The 24,009-nt window shown below is 40.0% G+C and overlaps 1 protein-coding gene across 1 annotated transcript in view; it reads right to left on the minus strand.

Moving 5' to 3' along the window:
- LOC134934622 (dynein axonemal heavy chain 3-like) overlaps positions 1–24,009 on the minus strand; it is a 1,803,147-nt gene that overhangs the window by 55,802 nt on the left and 1,723,336 nt on the right. The window contains exons 69-71 of the mRNA XM_063930015.1: positions 22,933–23,110; positions 18,547–18,623; positions 16,344–16,637 (exon numbers count right to left, since the gene is read on the minus strand). Coding sequence (XP_063786085.1) covers positions 16,344–16,637; positions 18,547–18,623; positions 22,933–23,110 — 549 coding nt within the window. The remainder of the gene's footprint in view (positions 1–16,343; positions 16,638–18,546; positions 18,624–22,932; positions 23,111–24,009) is intronic.

Genomic DNA, 24,009 nt, shown 5'->3' on the forward strand with positions numbered 1-24,009 from the left:
GGACAAGAAATTTAATATTTCTAGGCACCCTAGTTTGAAGCTCCACCAATATCATGTGGATAGATCCTTAGTATGTTTCAACATTTCCAATTCCCGAAAGCCGGGAAATTGGGAAGTGACATGGAATAACCAAACCATGGCATTTTCACACAGAGCTGACAGAATGCCCGTAGACTCTGAACTTATACGCCAAATAGCCGACGGTGGAAGGCATTTTCGGTACAGGTATACTCTAGGAAGAAGGACCATGCGGGTTGGAGAAGTATCACCAGGGTACTGTGCGCATATCATACAGCCTGATACGTGTACTGAACAGATGAGAGAGTTAGGGATAGGATTTTTCACTTGGAAGGTTTGCAATATGGTAATGTCATATTCTGTCCCATATGTTCTCCCCGATGATGCATATTTCATATGCGGGAGGAAGGCGTATAAGTGGCTTGCCCCAAACTCAGAGGGATTGTGTTACATTGGAAGAGTGTTGCCAGAAGTTATGACCATAACCCATGATAAGATGAAAGACGTTCACCGCAATGATCAAGCTCCTTACACTCATACTCACTATGAACACATCGTTAAGAGACACCTTATAGATAGGACAGAGCACGCAGGCTCTGATTTGATCCACGAATCCACCGGGATTCAATTCCTACTCGCGTTAGACATCACCCGTACCGCCAGAGGAATTATAAATTATAGGTATATCCACGCGCTAGCGAACCTAATAGATAATATCACCGAGATGTATGATGACACCTTCAGGTATACAGGGAGGGAGTTGCAAGCTTACAAAACGGAACTGATCCAGCACAGGATGGTCCTAAATTATATCACAGCGGTGACAGGTGGGTACTGTGTCACTTTGGCAACTCAGTATGGTGTGAAGTGCTGCACGTATATTACAAGCAGCACTGATGACCCAACCGAGGTCATAGATCAAAAGACGGACGATATCCTGCAGTTGAAGTGGGAGTTCCGGAGGAGACACAACCTTACTCTTACTGCTGTGAGTAATGAACTGACCGGCTGGGTCTCATGGTTGAACCCACGCAATTGGTTCTCAGGTTTAGGAGAATGGGCTCAAAATGTTATCATGAATGTAGGAAAGTTTCTCCTTTGTATCCTGGGAGTAGTCATAATGATTGGTTTGATATTTAGGTGTGTTCGAATTTTAACGCGGCGCAAGCGCGGTACCAAAGATGATGAGTTTAAGGAGCGGGGGCATTGGTACAGCAACTGATTTAATTTATGACCCATCAATAGAGACAATGTTGTGATAAGACGTGATTCCACGGTCCATTTCTTTCACCCGTTTCTCCTTTGTTTTCCCTCAGCAAAAATACACCCATCCGGAGAAGACTTCAATCAACACCCAAGAATGATTACGCAAATGTTATGTGAATGTATTTTTGATATGTTTCTTATCTTCATCTCTACAACCTTCAGGTAGTGACACACATAGTCGACAGGTGATATCCACATATTAGCATTCACATGTGTTCCCCCTCCATGTATCATCAACTAAATGTGCACCCCATTTGTTGGAACAAGAAGCCGAAAAGAGCTCGGTAGTGTTTGTTGGCCCACTTACAGACCCTTAAGACGGGATGAGAAGGATTTAATGTATACTTCGCAATAGCTCGAAGCTTATCTAGAACATATACGGCATGATGATACATGCCCCTCAGACATGGATTTCCTACATACATGCTTTTACTATCCCACTAGGTCATACATTTCCCGCCTACACCTCTCCTCCTACCATCCAATTATCTGTGGATAATGTATTGTATATTTTTATCCAACCATCTGTAGATATTGTATTGTATATTTTTCTGTTTAATGTTTAGATAGTGGCAGTTATTGTTGACTGCCAAAGGGTGGACTGTCAAAGTCGAAAAATATTGTAATGCATATACCCTGTACTAACCCCATGCACATGCCCGCTGCTCGTGCACTCAGTCCGCCGTGCGTGCACATATCCGCAATTTGCGTAGGATCGCTCCTGCGATCATGCGCGTGGTATGGGTATTTACGGCGGAGTTTGTGAGCACGTAGAGGGTTATTAGAACATTACATATTTAACCCAAATAGTGTATTTTGTACCCATAGTTCCCCTACACCACATCAGCGAGTATCTACAGTTTAAACAGTTCCAGGACTAAGGGATTCGCCTTTGCATGATAGGAAGGGTCAGATAAAGGTTAGAAGGTGATGTCTAGTATCCAGCTGTAGGGTATTTTAAGGGTAACATTCTGGTGTTGGTTAGAGAAAGATGGCATGTTCCAGCGTATAGTTATGTGCAAAAGTAGAATATAGATATTAACTGTATTTACTGTATATTATGTATGCGGCGGGAATCCAGTGGATACCACCCACCAGAGCAGTTGGGGAAAGACACCGCCCATATTTTCAAATCAACCTATGACCTCTCCTGTAATGAAAAGACACATCTCTGTGTCCAATGGACAATGAGATTACAGTGACCATTGTATTGTGTATGTAAGTTGTGTATAAAAAGCCCATTGTTGCCTGGCCGGTCAGAAGACTCTGAACGCTTTCTACTTGACTAGCGGAGGACCGGCCGGGTTGCGCTTGCGAACATTCTCACGTATGTACATTCTCTGTAGCCATTACTCTGTTTTAGATTTATCTTGTTAGCCTGTAGTGTATAATTTGTACTGTTTTACCTTTTGAAATAATCCACGGTGGCCTTAGAACCCTGTGGTTTCAACTACAAATCAATGTTGTGTCTTCACTTTCCTGCAAGGGTTGAAAGCGTATTTAACTGTATAAGGTTTATAAGTATTGATAAGGTGTACGCACTGTGGGTACTTTATACCGTCAGCGCTTCTTAAGGTTTAAGGTACAACATCGTTGTAGTACATTGCTGCTAAGGGTTTAAGGTGCAATCATATCATTGCATTGTAACACTAACAAGGTTTAAAGGTTATCAATTGTGTGTGCGCGTGCTGTGCGTACTGTGTACACTCAGCGCGGCGTATGTACGCCAAGTACGTACCACGTACGGGACTCTGTAGGCAAATAGCGTACAGAGTGCGTAGCGCGTGTATTCAGTCCAGCGGCCATAGCGGCTCCACGGTAAAAGTGTATCTAGAGGTACAGCCTTATGGTTTAAGATAATATCGACATTATCACTTTAGTTTTATATTTTTGTCAAAACAAACATGCGTAGGAAAGTCAAGACTTGCCTGTGATAGAGTACTCTGACAAACTAATGCATGAATTGCTCTCATATGCGTAGGATATGAAAATGGAAATTGAATTTTACCTTGATGACGGAACGCCCCTGACTGCTAAGTTACAGTGAACAACAGATTACTGACCAAAGTGCATTGCAGGAACAATTGAAGTATTGAGCGCAATGCTCATCTGCAAGTAAAAGTAACAGGTGCAAATAAAACACTTATGACAGAGCACTGAGAGCAAAACATACATTAAATAAAGGCAATATCTCCATAGTCACCATCATCTAAATGGCACAGACAGTGGAGATGACCAGTGGCAGCTACAACACTTGGTAAGGAGTGGGGCTGCTTGCCCTGCTGCTTTCCTGTCCCAAACTGCAGTGCCCAGTGCCTGTATCTCACCACCTGCCATGTCCATTGCGCACAATGGATCTGGCAGGTGCCAGGACAGAAGCATGTGCACAAACACAGGCATATCAGCTGCAGCCCCTAGGAGCCAGGTAAGGTTGATAGCAAGACAGCGGAGTGGCTTAACACTGGAATCACACTCTATGCTAATTGTGTTCTGAAAAACACCTCTCCCTGGGACTGCCTGAACTTTATGTGATTAGCAGATAGTGCTGCCCATGTGAAGTCACTGCCAATGTGGCAAGTGTACATGGACCGGATTAAGGGGGGCCACCTGTCTTAAGGGCCTCCCTGGCTGGAGCTGCTCTGCACTGCTCTGATGCTGCTGTCTCCACTCCCCTCTACCAGCAGCAGCTCTCCTGGCACCAGCGGAGGCTGGAGATTGCCTAGTACAGTCACCGTGCTGCTTGAGAGGAGGAGGGAGGGGGCCGCAATTATGGGACACAATGCTCTCCTCACCCTCTGCCGCAGTGTGGAACCCTCCCCTGATGGCTCCTGCTGCTTTTGTTTGGCCTCTTTGGGGTGGTGGTGGTGGTGCGGGGGGGGGGGGGGGGGGCGGGATGGCGAGTAGTGAGTTTGTTCTCCAGAAAATAGTGGGCGCTATGTTTCCAGAGACCTGCACATGCGCAATAGACCATGGTGCGATGCCGGAGACTACTTTGCTGTGCAGAGGAGGGGGCCCACCCGGAGTCTGCACAGGGGCCCCCCTCCTATGTTAAAACGCCCCTGCATGTCGTGCCAATGTCGGCATAGTGTGTATCCACATTAGCCCTAACTGTCCCCTCCTGCAGACTAATCCTAACTGCCCACCTACCCCCTGCAGCCTATCCCTAACATTCCACTTAGTGCCTAACCCTAACCCCAGTACTTACTGTCGGGATTCTGACCATTGTGATATCACTATTAGCGTTCTGACTGTCTGTATCTCGACTGGCGGGATCCTGACCACATCCCCAAATACATATACAAATCCATACAATAGTGCATTACCCTAAAAAATGCAGAAAAACACACAAAAACAGTGTTCATAGAAATATAAAAAATAATCTTAGTCCAAGTGTGCATAGGGGTGATTCAGACCTGACCGTTGGTCTGCAAACTATGCTGTCCTGCGTTCAGATAGTCACCGCCTACAGGAGGAGTGTAAATTTGACGTGCAAGTGTGCGATTCCATGCATACGCCGAGCTGCAAAAATCCACTGTGCATTCTCTGCGCAGTCCAGGACTTATTCCTCCAGTGCAATGAGAACAGGCTGATCGAGGCCAGAGCTGACGTCAGACTCCCTCCCTGAAAATGCTTGAGCAAGCCTGCGTTTTTCCGGGCACTCCCAATAAACAGTCAGTTACCACCCACAAATGGCCCCCTCCTGTCAATCACCTTGCAAATGCCCGTGCGATCTGATTTTCCGCACCATTCCATCGCTGACCGGCGATGCCCTTTCTTGTTGTCCGATGCACGTGCACATTGCAGTGCATATGCATGCGCAGTTAGTACCTGATGCAGCGATCAGATCTGAATCACCCCCATAGAAGGAATCCTTATATATAAGATTATGACGGCACCTTTTTGAACATTGATTAAATACCCTTACTTGAAGTGACCAAAGTGCATTGCAGGAACAATAGAATTATTGAGAGCAATGCTCATCTGCAAGTAAAAGTAAGAGGTGCAAATTTTGCCATTTATAAAGTAAATCTTCCCATATTGGCCACAAAAAAGTAAAGATCTGTATATGACTCCCAATTAAAGTTAAAATGTTTTAAAAAATAATACATTAAAAACATTTTTGAAACACTCCTAGCACTGAGAAAGATGTACTGTAGCTTCTTCAAATTGCATTGTTTCATTTGTGCGTAATTGGTGCTACCCTTTTGTATGATTTTATAGCTGCAATGAGGGAGGTGCGCTAATTACGTAACCTAAACACATAGTTGTGGGAATATAGGGGTTCATTCCGAGTTGATCGCTCGCTGCCGATTTTCACAGCGCAGCGTTCAGGTGAAAAAACGGCATTTCTACGCATGCGTATGCCCCGCAAGGCGCACGCACGACGTACAGGTACAAAGCTCTTTGTGGTTGTGCTCAGGTTCTAACGAAGTTTTCCTTCGCACTGGCGGCCGCAAGAAGATTGACAGGAAGGGGGCGTTACTGGGTGTAAACTGACCATTTTCTGGGAGTGTTTGCAAAAATGCAGGCATGTCTGAAAAAACGCAGGCGTGGCTGGGTGTTCGCTGGGCGGGTGTATGACGTCAAATCTGGACATGAATAGGTTGAAGTGATTGCAAGCGCTGTGTAGGTTCAGAGCTACTCTGAAACTGCACAAACTGGTTTTGTAGAGCTCGGCTGCACATGCGTTCGCACTTCTGTTAAGCTGAAATACACTCCCCAGTGGGAGGCGGCATAGCATTTGCACGGCTGCTAAAACTAGCCAGCGAGCAATTAACTCGGAATGACCCCCATAGTTTATTGACTGTTAGACTACGTTAGAGTAAAACCCCGTTCACACTGCACCAAAAACCCGGTATCAACCCGGTATTTTGCTGGGTTGACACGGGTCGCAGTGCAGTGTGAATGGGTCACTGCTGAATTCCCGGGTTGCCTGACCTGGTAATTCAACCCGGGAATAAAGAAGGGTTATTCCCAGGTAATTACCAGGTCAGACGCTGTGTGAAGGGGTTACCCGGGTTGATGCGACCTGGCACCTGTTCACAGCATAGGGAGAGGCATCGCCGCCTCCACCCCCGCCCCAATGCCGCCTCTCGTCCTGCCCCCTGATGGCAACCTGACCTGGCAATAAGCCACCCCATTCACATTGCACAGGTTCAATGCGGGTCACACCCGGGAAGGACCCATATCCAATTCCCGAGTGTGACCCGGCAATGGCAATGTGAACGGGGTATAAGTATAGCTTTAGTATACCAAATGTCTGCCTTCCACGATGGTTGGGTATGGGAGATCACTTGATCGACAGCATCATTCCCAACACCTGGTATGTAAGTATACTAACCCTCTCCCAACCCTAACCCTCTTTTCCCACAGACTAACTCTAGCCCTCCTTTCTTGAAGTCTAACCATCCCCCCCATACACACAGCCTAACTCTAACCCTCCCCAGCATACTTACATTTGGGATGTTAGCTGTCAGGACATCGGGATTATGGCAGGTGTTGGGATTCCGACACCTGTCTTCTAATCACCAGCATTTCATCAGGATGCTAACTACATCCCTTCCATGGTTATGAGTTCATCTTACATAGAGTTTCCAGGTACACATTATTTCATAGCTCCAAACATTTATGCAGACAATATTAGGTAAGAATATCATGTGTGATACACACTGAGTGGATATGGGCAGAATACCTGAATGTAAGTCTGTTTTTCAGAGTGTATCTTGTCTGTATTTGCTCTGCGCATGCTCCACAATCAAACATACCAACTATGAGCAATGCAGAGTATTACACAAGCTGAACACATCTCCACTTGTGACTAATGGGGCATAATGGGACTGTAATTCTGCATTCCATTTCTAACACAGGCTAAGTAGTCAGGACATGCCAATGTAATTGCAGACTCTGCAGAGCTGTGCTTATGTGTAAATAATGTATGCCTGCTTTGAGATATAGCTTTTGCACTAAGTATAGGGCTGGGGAAATGCGTACTGACATGGAACCAAGAGTATGGATAGGCGAGGTCGAGTAACAGAGATGCCTAAGACTCTGCACAGAACTAAGTTTTCTGTATTTCAGCTAATAGTGAATATATTGTAATGGTGTATTTGGTTATTTGCTATACAGTGAGTGAATGTAATGCAGAGACTGCGAGTCAACTGTTAATTGGTTAGCAACTGGTCAGGCATGGCTAGTTGCAAAATGATAACCAAGGACAGAATGTGCAATAGACACTGCCTGAGCCGAGAAGATAGTGTTCATTTACAGCCACAGTGCCATTCTCTATTTAGAAAATGTATCACACAATTCATATCTCTCAAACAAATGTATTTTGGCAGAACGACATTTAAATCAAGGGGATTATTTAGTTACGTAAAAGCAGTTTTAATTCCCAGACAACATTTCTAATAGGCAATATTTTAAACATCCTTGTGTGGCAGAAACCTTCATTTAAAAGCAATTCTCTAAAATGAATTCATTTGTCCAATAAATCAATCCATTGCTTTTCTACCTCTTTTGCTAAATTTAGATGGACACCTCCCTAAATGTATAGGTTATGCTGTCTAACTCTGGACATAATGTAATCTCCTTCAGTCATTCCTATTTCCGAGTCTTAATTCTTCTAATGCAGTTCCTGCTGTTTTGTTCAGCTGCCGGGAGAATTGACTGTAGTCGTTTGACAATGACAAGAATCCCCCTTGTCAAATTAAATCACATTTATTGATATAAAGGTGGAGAGGTAAACTCTTGCCAACTGTGATGAAAAAAATTTAACGGTTTCATTGCAGGCAAAAGAATAACCTTTGTAATGTGTTTAGTAAAACATTTTTGTTGAGTTGACTTTCAAGGCAAAGAAATGTAGTTTAGTAAATACACACATATTTGTAGAATTTGTAAAATAATATTTGGCAACAATATTTTCATATAGTAGCATATCTGCATCAAAACGTATCTGAGAATGTGTAAGTGTGTTGAAGCCAGGATAATTTTGTATCATTTAGCTATAAAATTTTCTGGTTGAATACAGAGGGAACATAACATTCTAATCCTCCCTAGTCTCACACACGCATTTCCAGCAGTTTGTATTACTTACCTAAGGAAAATAGCAGAGCTTCATCAAGTTTACCTTGAGATATCAATAAAAACACATTCCATTTTGTTACCTTACATTTGCAAGCCTGTAATAGCAAAGTTATTTTTTAATGTGTTTTTTTTTTCCAGATATGTTATTTACTGTACATAAGTCCACAACACAGACTCACTAGTTTAATTATATTATACTCATAAAAACCAAGAAGCCCCAGATGCACGATTATTGTGCCTACAACTTTCTCATTACAGCTGTAACTTCTTTTTAGCATGCATTTTTGGTAAGGCCACATCATTATGAATGTTGTATTACCACCACCATGTATTATTTTACCCATTGTTATTATCTCGGAAAGAACATAATCAAACATTGACGATATTAAAATAAGGGAAAAGCTTCCAAGGAGAAGCCTCCGCCTACAGTACCTTGTTTAGACCCAGATTTATCAAGCCTTGGAGTGTGAGAAATTGCATGGTGATAAAGTACCAACTAATCGGGATCAGTACTAAATGCCGCCGGTCGGAATCCCGGCGGTCGAAATACCGACGCCGGAATCCCGACCACACAATCCCGACAGGGGTGGCGAGCGGAACGCAGCCCCTTGCGGGCTCGCTTTGCTCGCCACGCTCGGCACACTATTATATTCTCCCTCTATGGGTGTCGTGGACACCCACGGAGGGAGAATATGTCGGGATTGTGGCGGTCGGGATTCCGGCGTCGGTATTTCAACCGCCGGGATTCCGGCCGGCGGCATCTTGACCGCATCCCAACTAATCAGCTCCTAACTGTAACACAGCCTGTAACATGACAGGAGCTGGTTGGTGGTACTCACTCTCCAAGACTTAATAAATCTGGGCCTGAGTTGGTAAAATGTACTCAATAACACACTTTCTCTAATGGCCACATAATTATCCTAATAAAAATTGGAACAAGATCATCCATATCTCTTTTGGGATAGCTGGTAAATCTGACCACTAACTGTGTCTTCAGCTTGGGGTTGGATTTTCATATCTCCAAATCATCTTAATTTTCAGGCACTGTCCCATTTTTCCACCTGTGTGGGCTCAGTCTCCTGCGGTGGGGGAAAGGTTGGGAAGTCCCAATTTCACCTGCTGCCTGGCACGCCCCCACTGTGATGTGTAACAGAGGTTGCACATGTAGCCATATCACCAATGTGATGCATAGGAGGCCATGTGGCCATGTCCCCTTTTCCTATGCATATCTTTGATGCGTGCATGATGTCTCAAGAACATAAATCATTGGTAGGTATGCATTTTTAATGTGATGTTTACAGGTTTGCACAGTGTTCCCCTACACATTTTCCAACCTCTCGACTTATAGTTTGTGGAGATGTCTCCCAAAAGCATAAAGTAGGGGTATATCTTGATGTGTGCCTGGTGCAGCATATCAGGGCAAACCCAAAGAGTTCTGCAGTGCACATACAGTAAAAAATAAAAAACTGCTACTTTTTGAGCTCTTAGGCCAATTACCCACTGCCATTGGAACTATGCACCTGACTTTTACAACTCGTGCAATTGAAAAAGAAAATCTGTTCAATTTTATGCGCACACTTCTGTGCATTTACATTGTGGGACAGTTCCCGTCAGGATTTTTGGACACTGCTTGTTCCATTTCACACTATAAATCCACCACAGTTTAATACAAGCAGTTTAACCTTCATTGTCCTGTATTCTTCAATTGTTTCCTATGACCAGTTAATGCCAATAGCATTTGTATTCTACAAAAGTAAACCCCTATTGAAATGAACAGTGAATTGAAATGAAAGGACAATACACATGAATAGAACTACGCTGCATTGGTGATTGTTTGGTCTCCCACATCAGTAGAGACCAGTGGCGGCTCCAGAGGTAGGGCGCCTTACCAACTGCAAGTGAGTACCAGCCTGCAATGTTTGGTAGCTTGGGGTGGCAGTTGGTGTGGCTCCCTTATAATTTATACATTTTGGACTGTGCTGCAGCTCCCCCTCTGGATCCACCACTGGTAGAGCCTATGGTCTATCCTCACATATCCACAGCCTGTAAATTGCCCTTTTTTAACCACTTAACTGGCTAATGTTTTATTCCTGAAAACCGCTCAGATATTGCCATATTTTTATCATTGAATTAGATTAAAAATATACAATGTTATTATATATAATTTTTAAATAAATGAACATTTTTGTTTATTATTGATTATCTTCCAGGAAGCCACCAAGTGGATGTTTCTAACTGGTCACATCAGATGCGACCATGTCAGGGAAAGACCAGCCTTGCCAGGTAAGTGGTTAAAAAGACTATTGAGGGGCTGATGTAGGTCGGACGGTTCCTCAGCCCCTGTTATCAAATAGGCACAGATAATGATGATGAGCATCCTCATCAGCCACTTTTAATTGGCACAGTGTGTTGTGATCCCTTCCACTTATACTGTACAAATTAATGTTGTAGCTGTTGCAGTCTATTTATATTATTTAATTGATATTTGCATTTGGTGCACTGCAGGAAAGAAAATTGAAAATTTGAAATGGAATATCAACTTTGCATTTATTGAACTTAAATACTACTTTTATTTTGTATTCGTTTCTGGAGTTAATTGTAAGTCACATGGTAAATGGGACTTAAGTATGTATTAATAAGTGTCCAAACACAGACAGACTTATGTAAATGCCACTTCAGTAAATTGGCTACAGTTACTTTAGCATTTGCTTCTAACATAGTAAAGACTTATCTCCTGACATAAACCAGTTGCATATGCTACTGGTATACCCTTAGCATCAACCTGGCGCACACACTACTGTTTTATTCTGATGTTAACCTGATGCACATGTTAACTTCACAGAGCTAGACGTGTATAGGTGAGCATAGTGTCCAAAATGCATATTTTGGGGGGGCACATTTGATACATTTGTTGCTTTTAGACAGAATGAGCCAAACTCAGCTCCTGGGTATGTTCACTCATGCTCAGCTCTTTCTCAGTATCTGTGATCTAGGTGGCATGGCAGAACAATTAGGTAGCATAGCAGAACAATTATGAGATGTTCCTCCACACCTTATCATATGAAACCAAACTACAACTGTATTTGAAGTTTTGGTACTTGTTTATCAGCCTGGCATTTTGTTTTTGGCATTCACCCAAAAATGTAAATGTGGTTATAAATGTTAGACGAAAACCCTCAAAATCATGTAGGATGTTTTTTTTTTGTTATTACACTTGAATTTATATTTATTTTATTTACAGTTTTAATTTTATTCTTAAAGTCTATGTATAATGATTTCCCAACATCATGAGAAACAATTGCCAAAGGCTGCAGTGGATGGCTAAAAATGGTACCTAAATCCATTGTTTTCAAAAATTGATGGGAAATTAGCATTTTCCATCTATTACATGTGTTGATTTGATTTTCCCTTTTTCTTATTTAATTAAATAACTAGTCACTTTTTCACGGATACTCTGTGTTTTTGCCAGAAAATGGATTTTTTGGGGCGTGGAAAAAAATGGGGGCTAATTGAATAGCCCTAAAAAAAACTTAAAACCCTGTTTTTCACATCCAAAATATTTTCAGGACTAATTGAATGCCCCCCAAAGAGTGATTCATTATTCTCTGTAAATTAATGTGTAATGTATTACATAGTGTAGGAATTATAAGGAGTGTAACTAGAATTCGCTTTATAAAACCTTCAGAGAGAATAGGGGGTTGGAAACCCCAGCTGTTTACTTATATGATAACACTAGGAAACGGAGTAGCACATTCCCATACACGACAGTGATAATTATATATTTTGAATAATCCATCTCTATAGGTGCTAGGGTGGTGAGATAAAGGATTTACAATCCCTATCCCACCATCCTTAGCATTATACTTTTCCTTTTGGTTATTTACAAAGTACATCATCATGCACAGATGCGATGACACCTTTACTTTGTGCCCCCCTCTCCAATTACCAGCAACTTCTTACTGGTAATCAGAATGGCAAATCATAAAATTATATCCAACATGAAAACAGAACCAGTACATAAAATGTTGATGAAGGAGGTAAAGATGTAAGATAGACAGTACAGATGGGCCTGTTTGTGAGAGCTTACACTCTGTGCTCCAATATGTTCTCCTATCCACTCTGGAAGATAAAATGAAGGTAATGACAAGAGAGGGGAGGTATATATAAGTAGGCGAGATTCCAACATCACGTATAACTGATTTACCTCTATCAGATCCTAGGAGTATGAATCTTGCTAACTTTTAATGGGAAATAGTGGCGATAGAAGACAGAGAGGGGGCAACTGGAACAATAGGAAACTGCCCTATAAGAAGTGTTAATACACTCGAAAATATTGCAATAGAGAAACATGTGCCATGTACCCTATGCATAACATAACTGTTGGATTGAAAAAATATTATACTGTAAAAAATATCCAACATACCCGTAAGATTCTTGTGCTCGCTACTGTATTCCCTATTTTTAGCAGCATTTTCGAGTATGAATACTATTGTTGTTTATGATGTTAAAGAAGCCGAAAACATTAAAATAATAAAATAAATCCTACTTGCCATTTAATATTAACATCTTAATTTAATATTAAGTGAAAACTGAACTCTATGAATATTGTATTTTTGATGAAGATCTGAATTTAAGGCATATGAAAAGTAAACAATATAATAATAAACTTCCCAATAAGCGTACACTTCACCATACTTGCTGGAATGACAAATGAAATGTCATCCACATCATGCTGTACATTTATGAAACTAGAACGCTGACATATTGAACAAGTCATTACACGGTGCAGGATATTTTTGCAATAGTTCAACTATCTTTCAACTACGACAAGGTTACACTGCAGCAGACATACAACAAAATAAACTGGAAGATGAAAAATCTGAGTGATGTGACTGGATTTTTGTTGACATACATGTCAAGAGATTTCTCAGTAAAGCAGAAAAGAGAATATCCCCTACTTTAAGAACTCTCATTTCTGTTGACAGTTTGATGATGAAGCGCAAAAGAATGGATTTGTTCCATAAAATTAGTATTCTCTTCCTATGTGTTCAGCGTGGATCCTGACAATTTCAATATACCAAAGCTATACATTCAAAGGTTACTATTTCACTATTTACTGTCAGGATTCCAAACTACATTACTTTATCCATAACATCACCAAATATTTCTCCCCGTTACAACATGCCTAGATATTTCAAGTAAAGCTTTGACAGTTAACTGTCAATATATGTAATAAACAAGTAAAATTTAACAGTTTATTATAGCATTCAATAGCCTGTTTCCGTCTTTAACAATTTCAACGTGTAGTGTAAAAAAATAAAAAGAATATTTAAATAAAAAATCTTAAATAAATGAGACATTAATGGTTTCCAATAATCTACACATGTGCAATTTTTACTGCACAGTTTGAATGTTTGGCAGCCCAAAGGTAGGTAGCTTACCTAGTTTGGGGGGTGGTCTAATAAGCTTGGAGGCAGTTTTGGTTTTGGATATAAAATGTTGTGGTTTGTCAAATAGTTGGGGTGATAAAAGTTTACTTTATTATTGAGTAGTGATACTTTTAAACGTCATTCCAACCTATATGTTTTTTTTTTAATGCACTTTTCATGTTTTGAAAAGCAAAGTTCGGGTATGTTTGGTTTTCATCAACACTGAACTGCTCATCTCTAATTGAAACACATATACATCATTTGTTAGTTTTCTTGTGGGTTTATCCATTTACCCATCCAGATCCAGATTAACACCAGGGCAGCTTGGTGGTTGCCCCATGGCCGCCACACACTCTGGGGGACCCACACATCGCTGGCATCGGGAACACTGTGGCATATAAACTGGAGTTTCTGTATGGCATAATGTGAACTGGGCTCACTACAGTGTGTTTAACACATTTGTCATAATGGGAGCATTTACAAATTATACTTTTTAATAGCATCATCAGAATATTTTATTGACAATTTTATTTTTAGGAGCCACCACATGTTTTTATTTTGGTCATTATGAGATATTCTTAATTTTTTTTATTTTATATGAAAATAATTGTGTATCCATTTTTATTATCTGCGCTCTCTTTATCTTATTGTATCGGCAACTTTATTGATAACTGCAGATTATCTATTGGGAGCAGCATATTAATCGTCCAAAAAAGGTGTCCATATCCTCCTATTTTAACAGTTTGCGCCCTAAAAATATACCTAATCACGGTTAGGAATACCATTTTCTGTTTAAGCCCCCACAAGTTGGTTGCCCTGGGGCCCATATAAACCTTAATATACTGCCTGTTCCCAACAAATATGTGTGAACAAACCCTGAAGCCTCTCCTCACTCATATCTCCTGTTTCTAGAATAAATCCTTCTGAATGTCCCAGCACTTTCTTAAACTTCACATATCTAAGACTGAGCTGATCTTCTTCCCACCCTTCCACATAACATCACCCCAACAATTTAATTACCTAGGGACAGCACACCCATGTCCTACAGCCCCCAAGCATGCTGCATTGAACTTATCCTTGACTCCTCCCTCTGCTTCAAACCCCACATTCAGTAGCTGCTGTTTTCAATCTCAGAAACATTTTCAGGATCAGACCCTATCTCATCCTTGATGCAACACAAACTGGTACACACCTAAAGATAGCTGGTGGTGGGAACATAAATCTGGTAATGTATGGGATCAAATGACAATCAGCCATTTACTCCCAAACACTGGAAAACATACAATAGTCGTTCAGACAAAATGGTTAAATCCATGTGATTTACCAAATTTATCCGAACAATCATTTTTGTTTGTTTCCCAGCGTTTCCTCCCATACATTACCAGACTTTTGGTCCCAGCAGTTAGATTGGACAGATATCTTCTTTAGGTGTATACCATGCTTAAGACCCTCATTCACTCACTGGTCATCTCCAGACTGAACAACTGTAATATCTTCCTATCTGGCCTCCCTGAGCACCGCCTCTGTCCACTCCAATCTGTCCTCAATGCTGCTGTCTGGCTCATTTTCCTCTACAAACGTACCTCATTTGCCTTCCCTCTAGGACTTTCTTAATAGCATTGTAGGCCTTAATAAAATACAATACAAAGCTTGAGGAACTAAATTGGCGCTTCTGTGGATATGAGCTGAGCCTTCAGTGACACTTAGGTTCCCCTAGTGGAACCACAGAAACAGACAGTGATTGTGGAGGTAGTGTCACGTGATTGGCGCTTATCCACTGAACCAATAAGATGTTAAATAGTCAAATGTAGATTTAATTATAAAAAATTAAGAACAAACAAGGCTATAGTGTAGACAATAATATAGACAGTAGTAGAGATGGCACTCTTTCATTATCATAAAGTCTATGACATAGGCTGGAGAAAAGTCTACTAAGAAGAATACTGCCAACTATCCTGGGAAACCTTTCAGTTCAAGCTTTGGAGCCCTGTGCAAGGAGAACCTGGTTACTCTGCACATTTACACCTGCGGCCTCAATACATCATCCTTGGTAGGATTTTGACTTTTCTTCTGTCATAGGCTTTATGCTAATGATAGAGCAATCTCTATTATTGTCTATATTATTGTCTACAATATATCCTTGTTTGTTCTTAATTTTTTTTATAATTAAATCTGCATTTTACCTTTTTATATCTTATTGGTTCAGTGGATAAGCGCCAATCATGTGACACTACCTCCACAATCACTTAATAAAATACACTTCATACACTTTTACTAAAACCAATATTATTATTATTATTGTTATTATTTTTACACAAAGCAGTTTTGCTGAGGATTTTATACTAAGCTTTTAAGTGCATGCAACAGGGGGACTTATTAGTTAAATAACTACCTATTATTTGGAATTGATAAGCACAAGTGTGCAAGTCTTTAGCAACATTATTTAATAAATGCAATAATGCTTTTGTTTAGGTGGAACTTTGGAAAATGCAGGCTCTAGGTACTAATGAGCTTGTTGAGTGCACTGATACAGTAAAGAAATCCTACCTGTGGTTTGTTACAGCCATTAAAGAAAGCTGGATTGCCAATTGGATCGCTGAGGTACGACTTTAGCAAATTTGCCCTTAATCCCTTTGGTGGTTCATTGGTCATTTTTATTCCATTCTGCAGGACTGACACAGGAAAGTTGTGTGTGGGATAACTGGTCAGCCATAAGCGAAAGCCAGATTTTGTCTTTTCTGGATCTGTAATGACTTCTTCACAGATTTGTTCGAGCTCTGAGAACCAACTAGTAGCTAAATGGCAGTTTTGGAGAACAACCCATGTACCGCTCTCTGCTCCCTGCAAGATAACAGCCAAATTGGGAAATAAAAGTTATTAAGCAAATTAGTCACTTGTCAACAGATAAAATGAACAGTGAATCCCAAACAATCAGGAGAGAACGTAAACACAATTATTAGCCAGGAAATTAAGTTATACAGTCTCTGTGACCTTTAATCAATCATCCAACTGTTAATGTTAATTTTCCTGATTTAAAAATCATAGATGTATTTGCATTTTAATGGCTATTAAATGAGTGTCTTCGGGAAGAAATAATAGATGCTTGGCCTTTTGATATAAATTCTGTGTAAAATATTTATGAGAGATGAAAAGTAAGAGACACTACACAAGATCTGAGTATAACATCATACAGTTTAGGAGATTCACAACCGCAAGTAAGTTTATATATCGGAATATTAGCTTGAAGCCCACATATACTATTGTAAAAGAAACAATATAATTCAACCTTGAATTGGAAGATGTATATATTCCTAGACATATGGGGCAGTTTTATCAAAGCTTGGAGAAAGATAAAGTACCAACCAATCTGCTGCACTGTTTCTGCCATTCTACAGGTTGTGTTTTAAAAATGACAGGAGCTGGTTGGTATTTTATCTGTCTTCACTTTCCAAGCTTTGATAACCCTGCTCCATATAGAGATATACTGTTACATATATAATGCTATTATCATACTTCAGTTATGTGCTGTATGTATATGGAGATCCTTGATACACTGGTGAGCCCTATGCACCTGATGCATATCATGCAACTGGAAGGTTCAAAAGGAGTCCATTATATGTATAGGGGAAATACCACATTTTTGGTAGCTCAAAGGTGCCATAAATTAAAACTGCTTTTGAAAAAGGAAGTGACCCTCCCACAAAGAAAAGAACAACCCTGTGCATGTTATGTTACTGTTCCTGCAATGTGCATTTTATGTTGCTCTACAAACCTAATTTTGCTGGGGTGTAAAATATTAAGTATCGGCACCGTGGCCCGGAGATCCCGGTGCGGCTAACGGCATGCGTGGCTGAAAAGGGGTCGTGACACTGTGGGAACGGGTGTGGCTTTCTGAAAGTCCATCTTTTACATCTCTATTGGGACGTGGCTTTGCATAAAGCCCCCTCACCCCGTTATATCATTCTGGGGGCATACCCTGCCACCGGAGACTATGGCTGGACTGCTGGCTCCTTTTCAGTGACAGGAGTCAGGTGCTGCTAGATAATATCACACTGCAGCACTCGGCTCCCAGTCACTGAGGAGGAGTCAGCATCTTTGTGTCACACCCTGCAAGGGTGACTCCTGGGAGTGGACCCTACCCCACCTTGTGAAGCCTCTGGGTAAACACAGTACAATAATCTGGCTAAATGGCCAATTTCAAGGTCCTAGTTATTGCACAAAGTGTACATAAGCACCCGAAGCTAACCATCATTTCAAAAGCAGTCGGATCTGTTCCTCAGATTGGGACTGTGCATGATGCAAATGTAGTGTGTACAGAGATTGGTCCAATATAGTGCATTTAAAATGTCACCTCAGTGATATTTAGGGACATTTATCATAGCATAGGAACAATAATTCAGTAGTTTCCACAACTTTTACAAGTAGGAGATGCATCATTTAGCATACAGGGCCAGATGTAATGACCCCCAAGTTCAGTGACTGTGCAGGAAACTGGCCGAAATCTAATTTTTTTTAAAGGGGCAGTCACTTAGAAGGCATGGTTTTGCTTGATAAGTGACTGCCCCTTTACAAAAATGTCCGGGTTCAGCCAGCTTTCCACTCGGCTGCTGAACTTGGGGGTCATTACATCCGGTCAACAATGTTAATTTTTTTAGTTCCTACCAAATGGGGCCCAGTGCTTTTCTCATATAGACTGGGCAATAGCCGAAATACTTCCCTATTATAATTCAGAAATATTAAAGCATTTTACCTTCTCAACCATTTGTCGAGCAATAGGTCCTTGTCCTTGACCAAGTGAAATTGTTTGAAGATTTGCACCACCCATTTCTAGAAGTAAAAAATATTTTCATGAAAATAAATATAAACATGTCAAATAGAGGAAACACAGAGCCCTGAGTAGTAATAACTGGCAACCAGTGTTTGTGGGCTGAAGAAGAGTAGCAAGGGAAAGCAGATGTCTTCCTTCTCAATGTTCTTACAGTGAAACAAGCTGGTCACCAGGAATAATGCTGAAAATAGATTCTGCAGCGGCTGACGGTTCTTAATCCACGATAAAATGGAGATAGATGACCAGCACAATATTAGGAGAGACCAGCATCTGGACAATAAATACCAAACTAGCCATAATTTTTATAATTACATTGTAATATGTTAGATATGATCTAATCAGACAAGACAACAGACTCTCTTAAAGGACAAAATGAAATGTAGAGAAAATGTGTTCCTCTAGCACAGGGACCATTTCCACTCTAATGCATCCCAATTACATGTTGTGAATAATGGTTAAACAAATTTTTATTTAAAAAGTAAATATATTCTCCATCCCTGCGACTACAGCTCTTAATGACAAGCCAAACTGAGCATGCCTGAGATGTACTGTAAATTTTCATTGGTTAGCAAAATCGTGACAACATTTAACATAAATCAAGAATCACAGCCCTTTCATATACAGTAGGTGCATTGTTCTGGCTATACAACGGAATAGCTATTTTGCACATTTGCATCTTGTGTTTAGGATAAGACTGGAAACACAAGCCCAAATTCTGCTGTTAAAATGGCTCAAAGTTTCAAAGCCAATGTGGAATGAGGCTAAAATTCCATGAACATGTTTTACAAATTTTGCTCATCTCTATATCAGTAGACAGGATGCGGTTATGTGACCGGCGGTCACAATACTGGTGCCGGGATGCCGAAAGTTGAATATCCCGTCGGTCGGCATGCCGACCAACAGGGACTATTCCCACTCGTGGGTGTCCATGACACACACAGAGTGGGAATAGAACCCATAGCGAGCTCGCGAGCTCAGTTAATGGTTAGTAAGCCTTTCCTGGTTTACGTATGGTTTCCTAAAAGTAAAGGAAATATTATTCCAATTGCTATGGATGGCCAGAGAGAGAGCTATCCTTTATATTTGCCTTTGTCTGCCTACAGCTATTTGTTAAAATCACATATTTAATAATGAAATAGTGACACTAATTAGCAGTGCGCACATAATAGATCTTCTGCAGGAGCAGTACGAGGTAGTGTGCTGAAAAGTGAAAGTTGCCTGAGTAGGTCTGGCACTTTGTTGTGCTGCTGTGTAGCCCTAGTTCTGGATTTATACATGAAATAACCACAAGCTGAAATGTTCATGGTGCATGCAATTCTTTTCTCTATAATTAGTGTAGTCAGGGATCATATATTGTCTGCTGTGTGTTCCCCAGCAATAGATGCTTTCCACATCTAGAATTAGCAATTAATTATTTTAGGGTGATTAGACCCAATTCTTTTATCCTTCAAGAAACCCAACTGATATTTATTTCTCATTACCTTTCATATGGACTAAAACCTCTAGGTAACATAACAAAATGGACATTGTGAACGAGTCAATAGGCAATTATCTGCCATCAATTTCTTCTACAGATTTCTATGTACTAGATACAGTTACCATTTAACAATTATAATATAAGCAGCCTAACAAATTGATAACAAGCTGAGCTATATCTGCCAGCTCCTCTTCTTACTATACCGGCAGATCCTTAAATCATAGTCTGAATTCCCATCTACTGTATGTGAACACTGGATAACGAGGAGTAAAATGTTACACCCTTGACAAATTTAGGACATAGCTGAGAGTAACATTTTAAAGGCATACTAAAAAAAGATCAACTTGGGAAGAGGGAAATTCTAAAATGATAGTTTGTTCCGACTAAATTGAAATGTGATTATTTGGCTTGTTTTCATATTCTATCACTAATAGCTAGCAGAAACTTGGCAGCTTGTCAGAAATAATGGTGTTTCCATCACACAAATGTGTAATTGACTACTATTCTTGCTTCCCATTCTGTAATACTGTGGTAATGATGTGATGGCTGTTATGTATTTCATATATATACTCTCCATCACATTTTGTTTACTTTGAAGGATAAATTCTCTAAAACATCACTTATTCACAGCACTGTAATTTATGGTTATTTAAAACAGGCATTGTTTCCTCGTGCTTATTTAACTAATGCTGTTATTTTTCTAAAGGACAAGGAAGAGGGTCTACTGCTAGTATTCAGACTATTATATTTTGCCTGGTAAGGAATCATTTCAGTAAAATATTTTAAAAAAAGTATTTGTAAAACCTGTCATATTTATGACAGTAGTAGGATGAGAATAATAACTGTGAATGCCTGTAAAAACTTATATATGAGTAAAAACAAAAGTATACATAACACATAATAAAACCTATATCACCTAACGATTCCCAGCATGTTACATTCAATAGTCCTCTATGCGTCTGCTATAAAAGTAAGGTGACATCTGCAACAAACTACCAATATAGAAGAAACAATTGTGTAAAGATGATACACAACGTAATATAATAAGTTTGGTGCTTCTATATAGGTGGGACTTCTTCCTTTATGAATCTTTTAATTGCAATAATAATTTTAATTATATAGCGCTGTTTCTCCAATAGGACTCAATGTGTTTTTATTTCACCTGCCAAGATGTTTTGTGTCAACTATAAAAATGTTGGGCAGATAATTTAGTAATAATAATATACCTGGTCATCAGTACTTTCAGAGAGTGCTGATAGTGTACATTTGACATGAGCTACAATAATAACAAAATAATGGTGTATTTGAAAATGTTGGAAAAATTTCACCTTATCATCTTATATATAAGTTATATTGCTGAAATATTCCATGTAAACTGATAGTTGCCTAGAGGGCTATAAACTGACAGTGTTTAGACATGACTTTGCGGTGCATGCCTAACTCACACATGGAGTACACAATACCACATATACAAACTCCACACAGATAGGCAGTGAACTGGAACATAAGTCATGGTGCTAAATGTAATAACTCACAGCACAATTCTGTCCAGATAGTCCTGGGTCTGAAGTGGAAATTAGTTTAAAGGCAAAAGTGACCCACAAATTGAGTCTGTATGTTCCCCCGTGTTTGCGTGGGTTTTATCTGGTTGCCTGCTAATCTCTAAAAACATACTGATAATGTTAATTACCAATTGCCAATTAATTTGCTGCCATAAAAAAAAAAACATGAACCCTAATGTTTGTGTGTCCATGTGATAGGGAATATAGATTGTAAGCTCCACTAAGGCAGGGACTGCCTTAGTGGAGCTTACAATAGTGGCTGAAATTCTCTGTAAATTGCATACAAATAAATAATAATAATAATAATAATAATAATAATAATAATAATATTAAGAAATCTTAAAAGAAACATATTTTATTACATACATTTATTTTCAGTTCTTCCTAGAACTTCACTCAGAACTTGCTGCTATGCAGCTTAATAAAGAAATATAATTCAAGGGTGCGGCATACCATGTCAACATTCATGATGCCGTCATGGTCACAATGTTGTTATTTGACATGTTGACATTTACTGCACATGTTCAAAATGTCCACATTATACATGCTGACAGTACTATTCAACCCTAACCGCAGCCTAACCCTAATCACTCATACAGTATGTTCAATGTTTTGTCAATGACTGAATTTGGGGAGAGGCCTCACAATTAAAGGCCACACAATGCTGAGGGTTCATTGGCAGAACTATAAATCTGGACTGCTGTACTCACGGGACTTGTTAGATGCAAAAACAACCACGCTAGCAGCAATGATCTTCCAAGGGATGAAAGTCCCAAATATAGCAGTGATGATATGGCAGCACTCAGAGACTTCAAACGAGATGGTATATGTTGTGAATTTCTCTGGATTGAAGCTTGAGTGCTGCCAAACCATCAGTGCTACAGTATACTTGGGACTTTCATCTCTTGGAAGTCAATGTAGCATTTTCACCCTTTTTTCATTGTGTATTGCCCTATATAAATAAATATATACAGAATAGAGAGAGAGAGAGAGATAACTGTAGATTTTACACACACACACACACACACACACACACACACACACACACACACACACACACACACGTATATATACACACTTTTCACAAAACATTATCATCCCTCAGGAGCACTTTATGATTAATATTGGAGTGGTTACATATTTAAGGTTGAAAACACACACACACTCTCGCACATCTGTAAATGTGAAATGGCGCCATGTCATGCATGCAAGAGACTATAGTTTAGATTTTGATGAAGGTGTCATGTTAAGCAGTACAATTATCATCACCTTGTTCTTCCGCAAACTGCAGCAATAATTCTAAAGGATCCGCTCCAGAAGATAAGACAAATATCAGCGGTGTGCTAGAGGCGGAGTCCATATAACTGTGCTGCAGATCAAATGTTGGAGGATCTATGAAAGCTGGGCCCATTTTTTCAATTACAAATTGCTGGACTGCAGGAATGACCTGAGAAGCAGTAAATGAATAGAGTTAAGCTAAGCAATTCTTATTATAACTTAAACATTTTTATAGTATCAACTGTCCTATTTCCAGTGGTGCTTTCCAGGGCTACATAAAACTATTTCTAATTTTTTTTCAAATAATCTGTTCAGCTCTTGAACCACTCGGATCCAAATACAGTATACATCAGTAGGTGCCCAGGGTTCATGGTATTCAGGGACAAGAACAGTTACAGTATGAGAGGGGCCACCAAACTGTAAAACTATATACACTCTTGATTCCACTGTTGATTTATATACTGTATATTTTTTAATCAAATGCCAAAGTAACATGCTTGATACAGTGCATCCAGAAAGTATTAACATCGCATCACTTTTTTCACATTTTGTTATGTTACAGCCTTATTCCAAACTGGAATAAATTAATTTTTCCCCTAAAAATTCTACATACAATACCCCATAATGACAATGTGAAAAAAGTGTTTTGGAGATTTTTACTAATTTATTAAAAACAAAAAACTAAGAAATCACATGTACATAAGTATTCACAGCCTTTGCCATGAAGCTCAAAATTGAGCTCAGGTGCATCCTGTTTCCACTTTCCACTGATCATCCTTGAGATGTTCCTACAGCTTAATTGGAGTCCACCTGTGGTAAATTCAGTTGATTGGACATGATTTGGAAAGGCACACACCTGTCTATACAGAGATCCCATATCTGACAGTGCATATCTGAGCACAAACCAAGCATGAAGTCAAAGGAATTGTCTTGAGGCACAAATCTGGGGAAGGGTACAGAAAAATATCAGCTTCTTTGAAAGTCCCAATGAGCACAGTGGCCCCCATCATCCATTAATGGAAGAAATTCAGAACCACCAGGACTCTTCCTAGAGCTGGCTGGCTGTCT

This window comes from Pseudophryne corroboree, chromosome 6 (assembly GCF_028390025.1).
Source record: "Pseudophryne corroboree isolate aPseCor3 chromosome 6, aPseCor3.hap2, whole genome shotgun sequence".
Lineage (NCBI taxonomy): Eukaryota > Metazoa > Chordata > Amphibia > Anura > Myobatrachidae > Pseudophryne > Pseudophryne corroboree.